The 18,190-nt window shown below is 28.8% G+C and overlaps 3 protein-coding genes across 4 annotated transcripts in view; 2 read left to right on the top strand and 1 right to left on the bottom strand.

Moving 5' to 3' along the window:
• Positions 1-1,119: 1,119 nt before the first annotated feature.
• On the top strand, positions 1,120-8,794 carry LOC102681086 (tyrosine-protein phosphatase non-receptor type 9). Its single transcript, XM_006618289.1, has 10 exons — positions 1,120-1,460; positions 2,552-2,785; positions 2,875-2,964; positions 3,203-3,343; positions 6,343-6,606; positions 6,701-7,089; positions 7,179-7,418; positions 7,503-7,653; positions 7,746-7,953; positions 8,065-8,794. The coding sequence occupies exons 1-10, from the start codon at positions 1,428-1,430 to the stop codon at positions 8,292-8,294; spliced, it is 1,980 nt and encodes a 659-aa protein (XP_006618352.1). The 5' UTR covers positions 1,120-1,427; the 3' UTR covers positions 8,295-8,794.
• A 4,415-nt stretch (positions 8,795-13,209) lies between these two features.
• The window catches only part of LOC102680765 (sorting nexin-27), a 12,841-nt gene continuing 7,860 nt past the window's right edge, over positions 13,210-18,190 (top strand). Inside the window, exon 1 of one of the 2 annotated variants that reach the window (XM_006618287.2) lies at positions 13,210-13,635. In XM_006618287.2, coding sequence (XP_006618350.1) covers positions 13,307-13,635 — 329 coding nt within the window. In that variant the 5' untranslated portion in view covers positions 13,210-13,306. The remainder of the gene's footprint in view (positions 13,636-18,190) is intronic. The other variant, XM_006618288.2, reaches the window with a different exon arrangement.
• The window catches only part of LOC116185954 (nucleoside diphosphate kinase homolog 5-like), a 23,238-nt gene continuing 19,560 nt past the window's right edge, over positions 14,513-18,190 (bottom strand). The window contains exon 6 of the mRNA XM_031511765.1: positions 14,513-14,529. Within this exon, the coding sequence (XP_031367625.1) occupies positions 14,527-14,529 (3 nt within the window). The 3' untranslated portion in view covers positions 14,513-14,526. The remainder of the gene's footprint in view (positions 14,530-18,190) is intronic.

Genomic DNA, 18,190 nt, shown 5'->3' with positions numbered 1-18,190 from the left:
TGTTTTTTTGAGCGAAATTTCGGAAGAATGCTCGAGAGAGTGAGCGAGAGAGAGAGAGAGAGAGAGAGAGAAAGAAGAAGGGGCCGTGTATTGGGGGCGGAGTGGAATGGATGAGACAATTGTACAGCCCTTTAAACTCCTATAAAATATCCACCCCCAAAGTCCTACACTACCCCACCACCGGTCGCCCCCAGTCATAGCAATTATGAACCGCGGGCCGGCAGGTCTGAGTATAATTTTTTGTACTGTGTAAATGTAAGAACATACGTTTGAATAAGAAAAATGTTTATATTACAAAAAAAAACAGTGCGTATATTTATTGGTTATATTTTACTTCCCGTGTTATTAATCAAATCTATCTAGTATGTGGCTTCGTTTTTCCAAGTTTGAATAAACGTTTGAAACTTAATCTTATTACAAAACTTGTTGCATCTACCAGACACGATAACTTGTTGCTTATTGGCAAAGACTCGACAGCGATTTCTCCGATGAAATCAACGTAATATCTGTGTTAAAATAATTATCTTCTTAACATTTTCTAATTTCTTTAAATTAAATTGCAATTCAATAATTTAAATTAAATTGCTATTGAATAATTAAGAAATTAATGATTATTCTAATTTAATAATTATTCTAATAGCCAAATTATCGAGCATTAATCTTTGTAATCTGCATAACAGATTTTTTTTGATAATAAAAGACTTTGTTGATCGAGTATATTATTTCGCTTTATTGTCAAAGTTCGATAAAGCATTACAGTTTTCCTGGAGAAAGATAATGAATTCTACTATTATTCAATTTTACGAAGGAATTTCAAAAGTATTGGCATAAACTTTGCTATAACTCTTTGAAAGCATATTAATATATACGTGCCTGGTATTTGAGCGCGCGCATTGAAACACGTACCAATACGTGTTCAGATTATAATATACTAACAACGATTCTGCTTCCGTTCCAAAACACACCTGGCTTGTTTCCGGCGTTGAATTTGCACGAAATCCTATAACTCGAAGAGGCTTTTGACGTTGAGCTATACTCGGCCCTAATGATAGCATATCCGGCGTGAGAAGGATAGACTTACCGATAAAGTATGGTACAAATCTATAGTTAATGTATAGTGTGGTACAGTGTCGCCTACACATTCACGCTTTCAAGATGGCGCTCAACTTGTGGAGAGAAAGACGATCGAGCGTCTGAACGGTTCAGAGCGGGTTTGCTATAGCTACGTCAAGCGTCGGACAATGAACAAGTACCGGACCGATCCATTTATTTTTATCGTTGTTTTGACCAGTCAATTATAAAGATAGTGTTGTGCATTTAGTGCAAAAACAAAATGTGTAGCCATACACAGGGGATTGTTAGGCTAAAATCGAAAATAAATACGTGCTAGTGCTTATTCCTCAGTTATGTCAATGTGTTAAGTCAAAATGGCAGCCACGTTAACTGTCGAGCAAGAACAGGTAAGCGGTTTATCCATCTTTTAATCGGAATATATTTCTCTCAGAAAATTGTTTTAATTGATATTCTCAACATCGCGAAACAATCGATTACGATTTCCCTTTTGCTTCAATCTCCGTATCATATACATGTTTACAAGCGCGTAATATAAACATTCATTCTCATTTTCTCTACCTCTTATCCTTTGAATCTTTTCGACGAATTTCAACGGAAATGACAAGAGGATAAAAGTATTCTTATTCGATAAATCAGCACGAATATTTTTCATTGAGTTTCAACAATGATTATTCTATTCAACGTTATTTGCGTTAAATGAGCAAGATAGATAGATTCGCGTGAGCGTATTAAGCCTTAATCATCAATGTTTGTGCAACTAGATATTGTCATCGCAAGACTGATGCTTTATTCATTTGTTAATTATACTTTTTGAATGAATGTATTATTTTACTCCACATAAATAATTCAAGATTTTAAATAATTTTTTTTTTTAAATTTTATATACTATGATATTTAACATTGAATGATATGCGGTTAATAAATAAACAATATTTATAACTTGTAAAGATCGTAATACAAACAAAAAAAATATTTCTTTTATTTTAAAAAGAAAGAAATAAGCAAAATACAAAGAAGAAATGAAAGATATATGACGAAACATTAATAATAAAGTAATTTTAAAATTATTATTTAATGAAATTTTATTGAAGTATTGATTCATGATATTAAATTTCTTGACCCTGGAACGAACCTATCCATTTACCGCACCGGTCCCCGGCGAGCGTACTATGGCGGAAGTTGCCGGTGGGTAGGTAGTCGGGCACCGGAAGTTATATCGGTACCCAGGGCATGTACACAAATCATTGACGAATGACTGTTACACGTTTCGATAATATATATATATATATATATATTATATGGAGTGTTTTAAATTAATCGAATGGTCATTTTTATTTTATTATAATTTTACTCATTATATTAATAGTTTCTCTTTGAAATATACAAAAAAATTAAAAATTTATGATTTCGCAAAAATATTATTAAATTTTATATCGTAAAAATAGATTTTTAATTAAATTTAATATATTAATTGCAGGCCACGAAAGAATTTATAGAAGCAGTTAATAAATGTCGGGCTGGAAGAAGAGCTGGTCCAGTATCATGGAGTACAGCTGTAAAATTTTTGACAGCAAGGAAATTTGAAGTAGCGAGAGCACTAGCGCTATATGAACAGCATGAAGCCACCAGAAGAAGAGAAGGTCTTGCACTTTTATATCCTACTCAGGAACCTTTGCTCACTGAATTACGCACAGGAAAATTTACTGTTTTAGTAAGTTCTTTAATTAATTAAAATGCCAATGGTCTTGCGTTAATGTGTGTAAGTGCTATTTAACATGATCATTCATAAAAATATTCTAGCCTTCGCGGGATGCTACAGGGGCAGCCATAGCTATTTTTACAGCACATTTACACCTTCCACAAAATACCACTCATCAAACAACGTTACAAGTTAGTATATGCATTTTTGTACACGAATTTTCTTTTTTGTACGTATTATTATAACATTTTAATTATTAAATATATATAATATATTCTATAATTATTAAATTATTAAAAAAGAAAAATAAAAACATATTTATACTCTCTCATACTCTTATTAATCATAATAAGATGTGATAGTAAATTTTTTTAACAATTTTTTTAATAGCATATTTGTAATAATGGAACTTTCTCTGTGTCATTACAGGGCGTTGTATATCAATTAGATGCAGCTCTAGAAAGTGTAGAAACTCAAAAACACGGTCTGGTTTTTATTTATGACATGTCGGATAGCAAATATCAAAATTTTGATTATGATCTATCCCAAAAGATTCTCACCCTCCTAAAGGTAAGTGTTACATGTGCGTGATTTTTTAAATACAGATTTGTATATATATATATATATTAATTCATTTACTTTTCGGAATGAGAGAAAATAATATTAAAATAATGAAACATTCATTAAATTTAAGTCAGATATTATAAACACTGTTAAATTTTGAATAAATAAATATGTTACATTTGTCAGAAACTTTATACTCCCGCGACACAAATTTACCATTCTCGATATTTACCTTCGTTCTTTGTCAACATTAACAAATCTACATGATCAGAGTTGACAGAGATCCGAGAAACAAAGAGCTTTGTTAGTAGGAACGGATAGTTTCGAATGTAGGCCATTATCTTTACACAGGAAATTTAATCAACATCTTTGGCTTTTATTCGTACCACGGACGAAATCAGATCGCGTAATGTACGCGTGTTGTCACTCTGCGAAAAGATTAATGCAGTGTAGACAAATATATAACGTTACATCATTAAAAATATATTATACATACTATACATATATTTTAAATATAATTGGATTTTCGTTAAATGTTGATTTTTTTTTCTTAATTTTGACAATATGATAAAATATATATCGCTTAAAATTCCGATTATATAATACCGAGCAATAAAGTAAGCACATAAGTAATTTCCAAGCGTCTGGCAGTAGAGTGTATATAGAAGGGTGCATCTCAAAGAATAGGGAAGCTTAAGGGGTTGTTAACGCTTCACGAAAACCCACTTGCAATTGCTCAGTGAGCCGCACATTCCGAGCGGAACAAGGGACTTTTAAAGGTTTCGACGGAATGACGCAGTTATAGAATATTTATGAAAATTATTTCTAACAACATTTTTACGTCACTGAATACGAGATAAAAATAATCTTCTATTTGGTCGGTTATTAGTAGGAATAGAAGATAAAGCTGAGTTCTATTCTAAAACGCATAACCTATATTGCGAAGTATGTAAAAGAGAAATGATATCAGCTTTCTATTCGACTAATATTGGCAATAATCTTTCATTTTCTGCTCTATTATACCTGTTTATAGCGTGCAATTGCTGGAACTGGAATTTTTCCAATCAAATATTCGTCTTGTCAGTCGTTTGCTAAGTTACGTTCGAATTGCGATGGAAATGGTGTCAACGACGCCCGTTCCGATTTCGTTTCTCCGTTGTAAACGGCAATTGGATTAAAAACGAGAATGAGGTATGCGATGAGGTACGCGAATATTTTGTTTACGTAGCCAAATTTTCAGTTAAAAATATTCTAAAACGTTATAGTTTTAGCAAGTTATTAGAGGTTGATAACCCCGGTACACGTAACATAGTTCACATATGTTGTATCTATTTCAATTAATCCTGACGCTGTCGAAATACTGAACTGCAAATGAAACTCATCCGGATCCTTAAGTTGAGAAGCACTGACGTAATACGTCATCACATGTAGGATCGCACCTTTGCCGAGGGGAAAAGAAATTCGCGTAAGGGATGCTAGAACGGTGGTAAAAAGAAGGGGTCGTTGGCGCGCATGCGCGTATACGCGGGATAACGTCGCGACGCTCGTGGTCAGTAATCATCGTGACCCCTTTGCGGTATTATCGTGCACAGATCGGAAGAAGTTACAACCTGATTCCGCCGTCGGATCATTATAATTTCTTTTAACTTTCGTTGTGACGTTTCGTTCGAATTATATCTATCTTTTTCAACGCGAAATATCGTCGAAATAATTGAAATTAGTTGTGCTGTGTTCCTGAACCGAAGTAGAAAACGGTTATTCTAATTTCACGCTATCGATTGACTGACCGAGTGTCGGCAGTGATTTCGATTTCATCGATTCGACGACGCTGGATATGTCCTAGTGATTAATCAAATTTCAAGTTGATCGAATGTTCTCGATTTATCGTTACATTGGCATTTATTTCGTTTACAAGATAATTTATGTTCTATACTCCATCATTTGATAGATTTAATCGTTTAACGAGCTCGTGTCATCAATGTCCGATAAAATATTTGCTTACGGTGCATCTTTTCTCAACATACGGTAAATGATAATTCTAATTTATTGATTGGTTATCCGAAGTCTATTTATTAACTCAATCAAATGTAATCCTTGTAATTCTAATTTAATCCTGATCTAATCTGATACGATATTCAACGATAAAATATCTTGTGATAAATATTTTAATATCTTTAGAAGATAATTTAGAATGAATTCGAATAATTTTAAATTGTAGATTCTTTTTCTTCATGTTTTCGCGGGGTTTCGATGTAATAGGGTTTATGCGCTTAACATCTCAAAGATGTAGTGGTGCTGCTGACGTCGTTACGGTACTTCCGCCCTCTATATACATTACAAAGAGTACCGAGGATTAAATTATCGTAATTCTTACATTTTTAGAGAAACATTTTTTGCACATTGCATATTCCCATTGATCTCTGATGTTCATTGACCACTTACTAGGAATCGTTGCTTGTTCTAATTTGATTTAATTCTGCATCATTTGATGCAACTTATATGTAGCTTATAAGAAAGGTTTAACGTTAAATTGGATCGAAACTTGTACTACGTAATTCTGTAATTTTCCTTTAAAACGAAATCCCTTTGTGTATTAAACATATATTCAAAGATTGCTTGCAGTTGGCAGTAAACGTTCCTCTTGGTTTATATATCATTCTATTATTGCATCGTCTTGCAAAGGTCAAATTTGAAAGTCGCTCCATTTCGAAAATAAATCATGCAATCATCTTAACCAATTTTTTTTTTTTTTTATTATCTTTCATTTTTAATTTTTTTCTTTATATATATATATGTAAAATCATCGTATAAAAATAAACCGTAATCTTATAAATTCATCGATTATTCTATTATTTTTATTTGTATGTCTTTAATCGTAGTGCTTGCGTGTAATTGATAAACATATGGTTTTTTCATTTTGTAATATTTTATGATTCTATGTAAATATATTATGAATTATGATATTTCTATGAATATATATGTTAACGATATTGTATTTATTTCAGGGTGGTTATCCAGCTAAATTAAAAAAAGTCTTAATAGTGACGGCACCGTTGTGGTTCAAAGCTCCCTTCAAGATCCTTCGATTATTTGTACGCGAAAAATTAAGGGATAGAGTATTCACTGTATCTATTCCTCAATTAACATTACATATCCCAAGGGAATCATTACCGCATCGTTTGGGCGGCACATTGGAGATACAGCATGAAGCATGGCTTCTTCATTGTCTTAAATCCATGACAAACAGGGGCGGGGGTGAACTTTGCGAGGTCAGTCTCCTATAATACAACGTGTATATATTATTATGTATTTATTATATCGTCAAAGAGATTGTTAACTAATAACATAGAATTTTTATATTAGGTTACCCCCAGAGTGGGTACTCCTCTTTCACCCACATCGAAAAACCAAACAGTTCATCAAAATCCCAATGGAACTACAGTCAGTAGCTCAACTAGTCCTATAATTGATAAGAACAAAGTAAAAAATGGTATCTCGAATATTGGAGATATTGAGATCACGAATGGTGATGTCTGGATGGGAACCGATGAGGCACCATCCCCAGTTCAGCCTCCGTCCTCAGCTAGTTCAGGTTTTAGCGACGACGATAGCCTTCACGGAGATCTTGGTCTTCAAGCCGTTACCATGGAGCAACTCATCGAAGAGATACATTCGAGAGGACGCGCAGGACTCATAGCAGAATATGCGGAAATTAGGCAAAGACCGCCTGAAGGTTCCTTCAATAATGCCAAGTATATAATATGATTGTTCGTTAAGAAATAAAACAAAATATTTTATAAAAATATAATCACTTTTTTTTAACAAGCAATATATTTTTCAGATTAAGATCAAATCAATCGAAAAATCGGTATACAGATGTACTTTGCTATGATCACAGTAGAGTGTGCCTATCGCAAATAGACGGAGACGCTACATCGGATTATATAAATGCTAATTTTGTTGACGGTTACAAACAGAAAAATGCGTTCATTAGTACCCAAGGTCCGCTGCCAAAAACTTGTGGTGATTTTTGGAGAATGATTTGGGAACAACAAACGCTGGTTGTTGTTATGACCACAAGGTAAATCGTTTTCTTCTACATGTTTTATTGTTGTCATAATATTCAACAGAAGGAATTTCTATAATTTTTCTGATACATTTTTAGAGTGGTGGAAAGAGGACGTACGAAATGTGCACAATATTGGGGTCCTGAACCGGGTGACGAAGTACAAGCAGGTGGTTTTACGGTAACTACTCTCGAAGTTGATACAAATCCAGATTATACGATATCAATGCTTCTTCTTACAAACAAAAAGGTATGCTCGATTTAACTCTCAAGGATAAAAGCTAAAGCACTTGATGTTTTTATAAATTTATAATCAATAAATGTAACATGCTTTTATTTTAGACTGACGAGGCAAGAGAAGTTTGCCATATGCTATACACGGCATGGCCGGATTATGGAGTTCCACAATCGGCTAGAGCTTTATTACAATTTTTAGCCTTAGTAAGACAACAACAAACTAAGTTACTTGCTAGTAGAGGAGATACATGGGCCGGACATCCGCGAGGACCTCCTATAGTTGTTCATTGCAGTGCCGGAATAGGAAGAACAGGTATTTCGATGTAACATAAATATTCGTATGTGATATATCTTGTTTTCAAAAAATAAAAGAAAAACTTCAAAAAATGATAAAAATATTTATACACATATGTTATGTTTATAGGAACATTTTGCACATTAGATATTTGCATATCGCGACTAGAGGATACGGGAACTGTAGACATCCGTGGAACTGTTGAAAAAATTCGAGCACAGAGGGCCTACAGTATTCAAATGCCAGACCAATATGTATTCTGTCATCGTGCTCTAGCAGAGTATGCGCTTTCCAGGGGAATGCTTAGTTCACAACATCTTGCTATGTTACCTCCAACCATAGAAGAAGATTCTGATTAGATCTCTATTATCATGTACCAGATTGATGTTCTTCCCGAGTATACATAACAATCTCTTACATAGCCTATTTCTAGCTTAAATAACTAAAGGTTATTTTTTGCTATCATCTCCATCGATGTAATATTTCAAATTTCTATTCTTATGTTAGGCTATATGTTTAGAGGATATCTAAAGAAAGACTAGTTTTTTCAAGGCTAAATGTAAGAACAGAAATTTTTTATTTCTGTTTCTTGGTATTTTGCTCTGTGAATAAACGATTCAATAGTAAGAATAATGACAGTGCAGAAGCTGGCTATAGAAATGGCTATCCGAGTAAAAATATGAAACAAAGTAATAATCGGATGGGCTGATTCTATTTTAACCCTCTCATATGTAAATTTTATTGTACATTTAAAAAGATAACTTATTTAAAATGTGTGAAGTGTGAAACGCCTTACTTTATAAACATTCCATTTGAAAACAATTACTATGTCAATTAAATTAATATATAATGTATACAAGTATGAATTATACTTATATATATTTCATAGATTTAAAAAATTTTCTTTATATTCTGTATGTTATACATACTGCATAAAATATGGCATTAAGGTAAAGAAAATTTTAATTATTACAGGCATTATTTATTAATGTACTATTGTACAGATTAATAAGTTTAATAGTTAAATAATTAATAATATCTTTTCTTTTATATCAATTTTAATCAATGATTAATTTATTATTATTTATACTATTCATGCAATATATATTTTATATATAACTATAATCGTGATTAATTTGCATTCTTTTTTATAATAATTAATTTTGCATTCTGATCATCATTTATGATTTCTTGAAACTTAATGAAATAATTTTTTTTTATATTAAATATTTATGAGGAGAAAATAATATATTAGTTGAACTTTGTTTTTTCTATAATGAGTCTTTCAACCTGAAATCTAAAACTTAAATTATCAAGTACAAAGGATGTAAGGACATGTTGTTATAGAATCTTTATATGAGAGGGTTAAATTAGTAACTGATTTATTGAAAATATAATGAATTTAAAAAAAAAAAGAAAAAAAAAGAAGTATGAATGTTACAAAAAATTACAAACTATGGGAAATATAATTTAAGCGGCCAATTAGTCATTGATATGTAAGATTTAAAAAAATATATTACAACATGTTACGACAGCTTTCGCCATACAGGAACTAAGTAATCGACGATTGTATTAATAGGCACTTTTTGGGTAACCAAAGATTATCTTCTACACCGTCTTAAAAACATTACAATTGAATCACATATGAATATATGTAGTTGGCTGATATAAAAATTCCCTTACAGGGATTGCTAATCAGGGATCATCGCATAGATTAAAAATATGCCCAATTCTATTAAAACATTAAAAAGTAAAATTATTAGTAAAATCGTACTAAGTTAAAGTTTTAAAAGAGGCGAATGAATAACTAATTTACCTCGAGAATCAAATGTGCTTCGTCTTAGCAACGATAGGATTTTTTAAAAACCTTAGATGCAAAGATATCGAGTAAATTCAAAACGTGCTCTTCCACGAAAGCCTTCGTGTATCTGATATGAGAAAAGAAAGGATAATTGTGATTTATAATTTAAACTTTAGAATGTTAAGGATCTTTTTAAACCTTTAAACGCTTACGTTTATATTATATCAAGATATCATGAGATGTATATTTTTGATTTCACGTAATACCATTAGTCGATGAATCAGTAAGTTCACACGGTACATTCGAAAATTATTTCAACTTCTCGGCAGCTTTTTCAAAAATCTAAATCTCATTGATTATGAAAAAGACGAATATTTAAGATAAAGATACATGAAGAAAATATGTGAATGTTGATATAATTTAAGAATCTATCTAAGAACGCTGTTGTAGATGCAAACGCTTTTTAATACGAATTTTTAATATTTACTTAATGTTAAAAGCAACGCTAGAAGAAATTTTTTTTTAATTACGTGTTATAAAATGAAGCGTGCTTATACAGAAGTAATAATAGAAATTCTGTTTAAAATAGTGTTTGCATAGATGTTTTATCTCAGAAATATTTCTTATAATGCAATTTAAGTATCCTGAATATCGATGTCTATCGATGTCCGATTTATAGCTACTCTGTCTAACCGTCTATTTGTTGAATGTATATTAAATAGTTGCAAGGAAATCATGTAATATTAAATTATTGTTACAAAAGGACAATTGATATTATAATGAATTTTTCTTGCGTCTTAAATTTAATGTATAATATGGATTTTAACGGAGACATCGTAAATTTGTTATATGATATGTGATAGCCGTTGAAATTTTTCCGATACGATTTGTAATTTTTGTTCATAAGAACGCTGCCATGTTAGCGTAAATGTTTAATTAATGATTTTTGTTTATTTAAACTTCATTAATCTCTAGATTTACCGTTCGACATATACTTGTAATTTATTCAATTCAATTTTGCCATAATGCACTAGATAACGCCAATGAAGTCTCATTGGAGCGAGAATCTTTTTGTCGAGAAACTTCTGCCCAGGATCCCCTCCCCCTCTCCCCTCTCTCCTTCTCCCCTCTCAATGCGTGTATTTTATGTACAGTCTGTATATTATGCGCAAAATTTAGCGGATCAAAGTCTCGAAACGGATCGAAAGATTTCGATCGAAGTCTCAGATCTATCGATAGTGAATCGTTTGTTAGAAATATCTTCGAATTTTATATAATGAAAAGCGCTGTTGTACTAAATGCTTAGTCAGTCTTTAAATAAGTTCGAATTTTAATCTATACACGTTCCTCCTACTCTTGGGTTACCTTACAAAGGGCATGTTGTCGGTACAATCATGTTTTATTATTATTATGAGATGTAATATTATTATTATTATTATTATTATTATTATTATTATTATTATTATTACTATTATTACTAAACCACTTTATTATATTATATATTATATTATATTTCTCTAACGTTTGTAATTAGTTCACAATGCCCTTTTATATTATCAACATATTTATTAAAAAGATTATCTTAAAATATTCATACGATGTACATATACGCACATACTATCACAAAGTCTTAAGGTTCACTTAAACCTCCATGTTCTCAGGGTTTCACTTTCTAAGAACCTGCTAATTAAAAATGTAAAGAAAGGAGGAAAAGAGAGTTGCGTAATATCAGTTGTGACGAATCATTAATTTAAGAAAGGCAGGACATTTTTTAATTGCACCTTTACCTTTCTTCGAGATAAAGACAAATATCCGGAGCAATTACGTATGCAAAGTATTATATCTATTATACGAATATACACTGTACATTTTTTACACAAAGTGTACATTTTTTTTTTTCTTTGTTTCGTTTAAATTTTCTCTCCTTTTTTTTTTTTTTTTCATTCGTTTTCATTTATCGCATAAACGAGTGCAGTCTGCGAATACGGCGGTTTTATCGAGTTTTGATATTTTTTTTTTTTTTTTTTTTTTTTGACGCGAAAAAGAAAATTTTGAATTTCTTCGTTTCCATCATTTCTCTCTCGCTCTCTTTCTTTCTAATTAAGTGTGGATGTAACGTGTGATTTTATAGTAATTTGTGTGTGACTATTTCATAATATCCTCAGACGTGTATCGGCAAATGGAGATAAATGTGCAAACGAAATACAGATAGAAATGATCAGAGCAGGTACCAAAGTTTTTGTAAGACACTCAGACGAGTAATATAATACTCTAAATCCCTTAGAATAATTTTTCTTGCGTATCATTGAAAACTAAGGGTACATATATGTAGATTAAACTAACCGATTTAACAGTATTACAATTCTAATAATATTATATTCTAAACATGATCCTTTTTGCGCGATCAGTATTCTCTCTGCTCTTCGTTCAATTACTCTCATTCCTGTAAAATTTAAGCCGTTTCGACGATTATTGATAATTTATCTTAGTCTTATAATTTGTCTCTTTTAAGTTAATTTAAGAAATTCCATTGACGATACACATCTTTTCGAAATACTAATTATTATATTATTATTTATTGATAATCGATTATTCAAGTAAATATTCTTTCAGTTTTTATACGATAAAAGAAAAAAAAGATAAACATGAAATGGGCGAAAAATTGTAGCAAAGAAGCGATATAAAAAAAAAAAAAAAAGATTATTTTATGAGTAAATTAAATATGATCCTTGCTGTTTATTCAATTATTTCAACCATAAAAACGTATTAGGATATTACGAATAACAGAGATTTAAATTAAAAGTGAGAAAGAAAAATTGTAAATACGAATAACGTGACTTTAAAATAACTATCGCACATAAATGTATCTAATAATTATTTAATATATTGCAAACATAAATGGTATATATATATCTATGTTTTCATCGTTTTTGAAATCCCTATATATTCAAAATTCTTATTATTTGAAATTTGAAACAATTATATTTTACAACAGGGTTAGACATATTGCGCATGCGCATTATTGCCAATTCATCACGTCGAATCTTATTTAATTGTAATTATTTATAATAACATTTAATTGTAATAATTTAATTTTTATTGTTTAAAATATTATAATTGTAATCACAAAAAATATTGCCAATATACATATTATATCGTTATTGTGCATTTTAATTTTCTTCAATTCAAATCAAATCATCGATTCATGTTTTCCATCGTTATCATTATAACGAATTATTAAAAAACGTTTTCAGAATTATATGTACTTTAATCCAATATGGTTTTATTTAAATATGAACAATACAATATATTTATACGTTTATGATAATGAAAATAATAAAAAGTCTATAATAAAATATTTCACAATTCCGAAAAAAACGTTAACATTGGCGGTAACAGCTGATTTCAAAGGTAGACCTCTAGCGGCCATCATTAGATTTATTAATATACAAGAAAGAAGGAAGTCTAGAGAGGGGGAAATAGAAAGAGAAAAGCGAGATGGATACACAGGCGCAGTCTTGCGGCAGATTTCCGTAGGAGAGAAAGATCAATGGGTGGTCAGAGAGTAAGATGGCGGACTGCGAATCGGAGGTGCAGCGCTTGCCAGCCGCGAACGAAGACGTAACGAGAAACGCGAATGTAACAATGATTACCAACGGACGCGTGCCTCAACATCCGGTAAACCAAACAAATCCTATCGGACAAGGACCAAGACGCGTCACTATTTACAAAACCGAAACTGGTTTTGGGTTCAATGTACGCGGTCAGGTCAGCGAGGGTGGACAACTACGAAGCATCAACGGAGAACTGTACGCGCCGCTTCAGCATGTCAGCGCCGTATTACCTCGAGGTGCTGCCGAAAAAGCCGGCGTACGAAAAGGCGATCGTATACTAGAAGTGTAAGTAACTTTCCTTCTCATTTGTTTTGTTTTTAAATCTCGATCCTTTTGTTACACCACGATCGTTTTTTTACCGATCACTGTACGTTCACCTGTCAAATGACTACTAATTTTTATTTCTGAGAGGTAAAAAAATTTATTATCGGTTATTTATGATTTATTAGGGTAAAGATTAAATTTATTCTAAATGAAAACATTTACAATGATTCTATTTTATCTATTACGCGAAATGTAACAAATTAATTCGTAGAAAAATGTTATCCGCTTAGATTCGATAATCAAATTGCTGTTTGTTTTAAGCTTTATCGATATCGTTACGATAATGCTTGTTTTAATCGATTTGTCTAGTTAGACATAATATAATAATACGGAAAAGTAAAGAATGATGGTTTCTTGACAAAGTTTACATTTCACCTGTTCATTCTACTATTCTATTTCCAATTAAAAATTCAATTTTATTTTCATTTCGTTTTACTCAATATTTTCGTATTGCGTATCTTTTTTTTTATTAACGAATAGAAAATATATTGAACACGTATTTATTTATTTATTTTTCAATTTTAATTTTCAAGCATTAAGATATTATTCGACTAGAAATGTAATCGTTGTACCAATATAAGTGAAATAACGGTACAAGAACACAAATGTATGCGCTTCAGATTTTGTAAATAGATTTAACGTATAATCGATTAATTCTTTACACAATCTTGTTTTTGTTTTTATAGGCAAGACTAGTTATTTCTTTAAAATTAATTGTTTCTATAAAATTAAAGGAAAAAAATGAAGATATATAAATTTTAATAAAATAATCTCGATATATATAAATATGTTTTTATATTGATTGAAAAATAATACAGTGATGAGTTTACAAATAATGAAAATTATAATATATCATTCTCTTGCTTCATACTTTCACATGTGTTTAATCTGTGATTTATCAAAGAATGACGAATTTCTAAACGAAAAACTGTCATGACATTAAGAAATTGTCACAATTAAAATCTTTTAAATTTTTATTTTAGAATTATTTAAATTTTGATTATAGATATTAATGCAACTGATATAAATCATTAGAAATTTAATTTTCGACTAAATGATTAAAAGATTCCAACTTATTACTCTTTAATCTTGTTTTCAATCGATTATTAATTGTAAGCATTAATATTTGTAAGCAGTATTATAAGTAATTAAACGCATCAATTTATTAAATATAAACAGTTTTAAAGAAATTATGTATATACATATAACGTGATAAAATTCAGGGTCATGTTCTTTATGTCATTTTTTTTTTTATTCCTTGTAATCGAAATATGTTTTGACACAAAATTCTCTAGTTAATTAGTTAGATGAATCGGAATTAAATATATAAAATCTTATATTATATTATATGGTATTTAGAAATAACTTTTACAATTTGTCTTTGCAATCTTATTGTTATTATTATTATTAATTGTTACTATTTTTATTATTAATTATTAATAGATATTTATTCTAAATAAATTAACGAATAATTTCTAGTTTCATTTAATCATTTGAATTTTGAGTTATTGAAATGCAAAGATACGATCAATTTTTTTTTATTATAAACGCATCATATTTCCAATCCGCAGTGAAAAACGTAACAGATATAATTATCGTTTTAATCTTTCGTTGTTTTTTAATTTCACAAGATCGATAATTCTTCGCAATAAGGATTTCAAGCATTTGATAATTTGTATATAATATACAAACATTCATACATTTTAAATGCTAATTAAGTTTAAATTAATTTTCTTTTCAAGTCGTTTAAATAATTTTCCTATGATTCTATATTTTTACGGTGTTTTTAATAGTAATTGTTAGTTATTAAATGAAGATGGAATTTATATATTTGCATATGATTAACGAAAAAAAGAAAGAAAATCAATTATATAACGAAATATTATCTTTTATTTTTTCCATTCATATAAAAATATATGAATAATTTGAAATAACTTTAAAATCAATGATTGTAATTAATAAATAAAAATAAAATTAAAATTGGATTTTGAAGTACGAATTCGTTTAAAATGCGATTGGATTTAAATTCATTACCTGTTTGAAAAAAATATTTAATAATTTATAGATGAATTTATCGTAATAATTATCGATATAATTGCGAAGAAAAAAAATAATAAATAAGAAGACACGAAATATAACGAATCTATTGATCATTTAAGAATATTATACATTAAATTTGCTAATATTATTCGTATGAAACCTTATCGAAAATGAATAGGGGGAAAAATGATTCGCGAAACTTAATATTTTTATATTATACAACTAAAAATTTTTTATTTTCCTAATTATTAAAATCGTGCAGTTGCTTTAAATGATTTTTATTGAAATAAAAATATAATTATACATATATTATGATTACATGACTTTAATTATAATCATTAATATATATACATATTTAAATAGGCAACATAAATCTATAATTCTAATTGAATATTAATAATTAAATGAATTTGCAAATAAATTATTTTTAGATTAGACGTTAACATTGGCGAAAATTTCTTTTTGCCACTTAATATAATTAATAATGATAATTAGAATAGAAACTAATAATTATATAATTTAATAATATGAAGGAATTATATCTTTGTAAAAGTAAATATTGAAGAATTAAGAACAAAAATATTATAATTGGAGGAAAAAAATGAAGAAGAAATTTGATTCCTTTCTTCGATATTTGTCAAGTATTATAGCTTCTAAAAGATTTGTTCTTTGTATGGCTTCTAACAAGTGGTTACATACAGTAGACACGGCAATATCGTGGATAGACTTTTTAGCCGTCAAGGACACGATATTAGATTAAAATGAAACGGGTGTTTCTTTGATGTGATTATATGCTTCGAAAAAAAAGAAAGAACTTTTGAGCCTTGAAAGAAACAGAAAAACAATTATAACAATTGAACAAATATAATATTAGAAATAACGAATCTGATTAGTATACGTATTAATATATACTAATGTAGTATAATATAGTAAATATTAGCATAGTATATACACATAGTATAGTATAGTACAATGTAATATAGTAAGAAATGATGAATGTAAAATATAAATTTGTGGATAATTCTATAAAAAAATTATTTTAAATAATTTTTACAATTGAATAATATTCGAAAAAATAGATTAACAAAATAAGCTTCACATTAATATTTGTAATTAACTTTCCTAATCATGCTTTGACCGATTTTATTGCAATAAAGTGGTAATTATACGAATGAACAGTTGAAAGAAAGAAGTACTATATAGTTTGTTCAAACTCTACTAACAACTCACTTATTTACAATATAGAATATATGAGAAATGAGGATATGAGGATAAAATTTAAACGAAATTTAAAATTTTCTTTTTTTTTAATTTTGTACTGTAAAAACATTCTAAATTTAATTTAATAAAATATAAGTAATTTTATATTTATATTTATTATATTGTTATATTTATATTGTTTTGTGAATTTAAAAAATATTAAAAAAAAATACTTGACTAAAATTTCTATGTACTTAAAATTCATAAATATTTTGTAAAGTAGTACACGAACTATTGTTGTAAGATTATTTCTATTTATCTATTTGCAATTCTAATATGATAAGAATATATTATTAAAATTTTTTACTTTACTATTGGAAAAGTTTTCAATTTTAATTTTATTTTACTTTCAATTTAACAATTGTTATTAATTAATTCAAAATGCTATTCGATAGTTCTCATTCAAATCATTTAGCTTACGAAGTCATGCAGAATGAATTCTCAATCTGTATGATACCAAATGAATTTTTATTGCAATTTCACGATTTCTTGTATATTCAATAAATATTAATTTAAGAAAATCGGATCGAAATTTATTCCTCAAATTATTTCTCTATTATAATCAATAATTTATTCGTTTTTTATTCAATTTGTTATAAAGATAGATTTGATAATTTATATATATATATTAGATAATTTTTTAATATAATTATATTAAAACATTTTTATTTAAAATAGAATAACAATTCTTTTCAATTCTTTATTTCAAATCTATTTTTGGCTACTTCAAATTAATATATTCGTGAAAGTCGATGTCAACAAAACAAAATTGGCATAAAAAAATATCAGTCAAGGCTTATTTATTAAGTTATAAATAATTTTAGTTTAGATAAGGTGAGACGGAGATAGAATAAAGCAACTGTGTAACAGAGGAAGCTCTCTTGTCTCATTCTCTATCTGTCTTATTTTATGTAATACGAACTTAAACTGCTTATAACTTAATAATTTAATAAATAAGGCTTAACCGATATTTTGTTTTGACCTCTAGAATCAAAAGTGCCATGCAAAATATATTAATCATCTTGCTATTAATGTGTTATAATTACTATTATTACTACAGTTAAATATTTTTATTTGTTATCTTATATTATTATTATATTATATATGTTAATATATGTGTTAATATTTATTAAACATTTAAATTAAACGGCATATGTTTTAATGTGTCCAAGATATTCTTATTACTTTTTATTCGTTAATACAATATTAATTAAGA

Source organism: Apis dorsata, unplaced genomic scaffold (assembly GCF_000469605.1).
Source record: "Apis dorsata unplaced genomic scaffold, Apis dorsata 1.3 scaffold_347, whole genome shotgun sequence".
Classification (NCBI taxonomy): domain Eukaryota; kingdom Metazoa; phylum Arthropoda; class Insecta; order Hymenoptera; family Apidae; genus Apis; species Apis dorsata.
This window is presented reverse-complemented; position numbering and strand designations above follow the sequence as displayed.

What these genes read in the sequence shown, in the direction of transcription:
- LOC102681086 (XM_006618289.1), top strand. Translation starts at nt 1,428, where the DNA reads ATGGCAGCCACGTTAACTGTCGAGCAAGAACAG. An exon ending in TTCTTCTTACAAACAAAAAG is followed by an intron (nt 7,654 to 7,745) that starts GTATGCTCGATT and finishes CTTTTATTTTAG; the next exon opens with ACTGACGAGGCAAGAGAAGT. An exon ending in TGCCGGAATAGGAAGAACAG is followed by an intron (nt 7,954 to 8,064) that starts GTATTTCGATGT and finishes TTATGTTTATAG; the next exon opens with GAACATTTTGCACATTAGAT.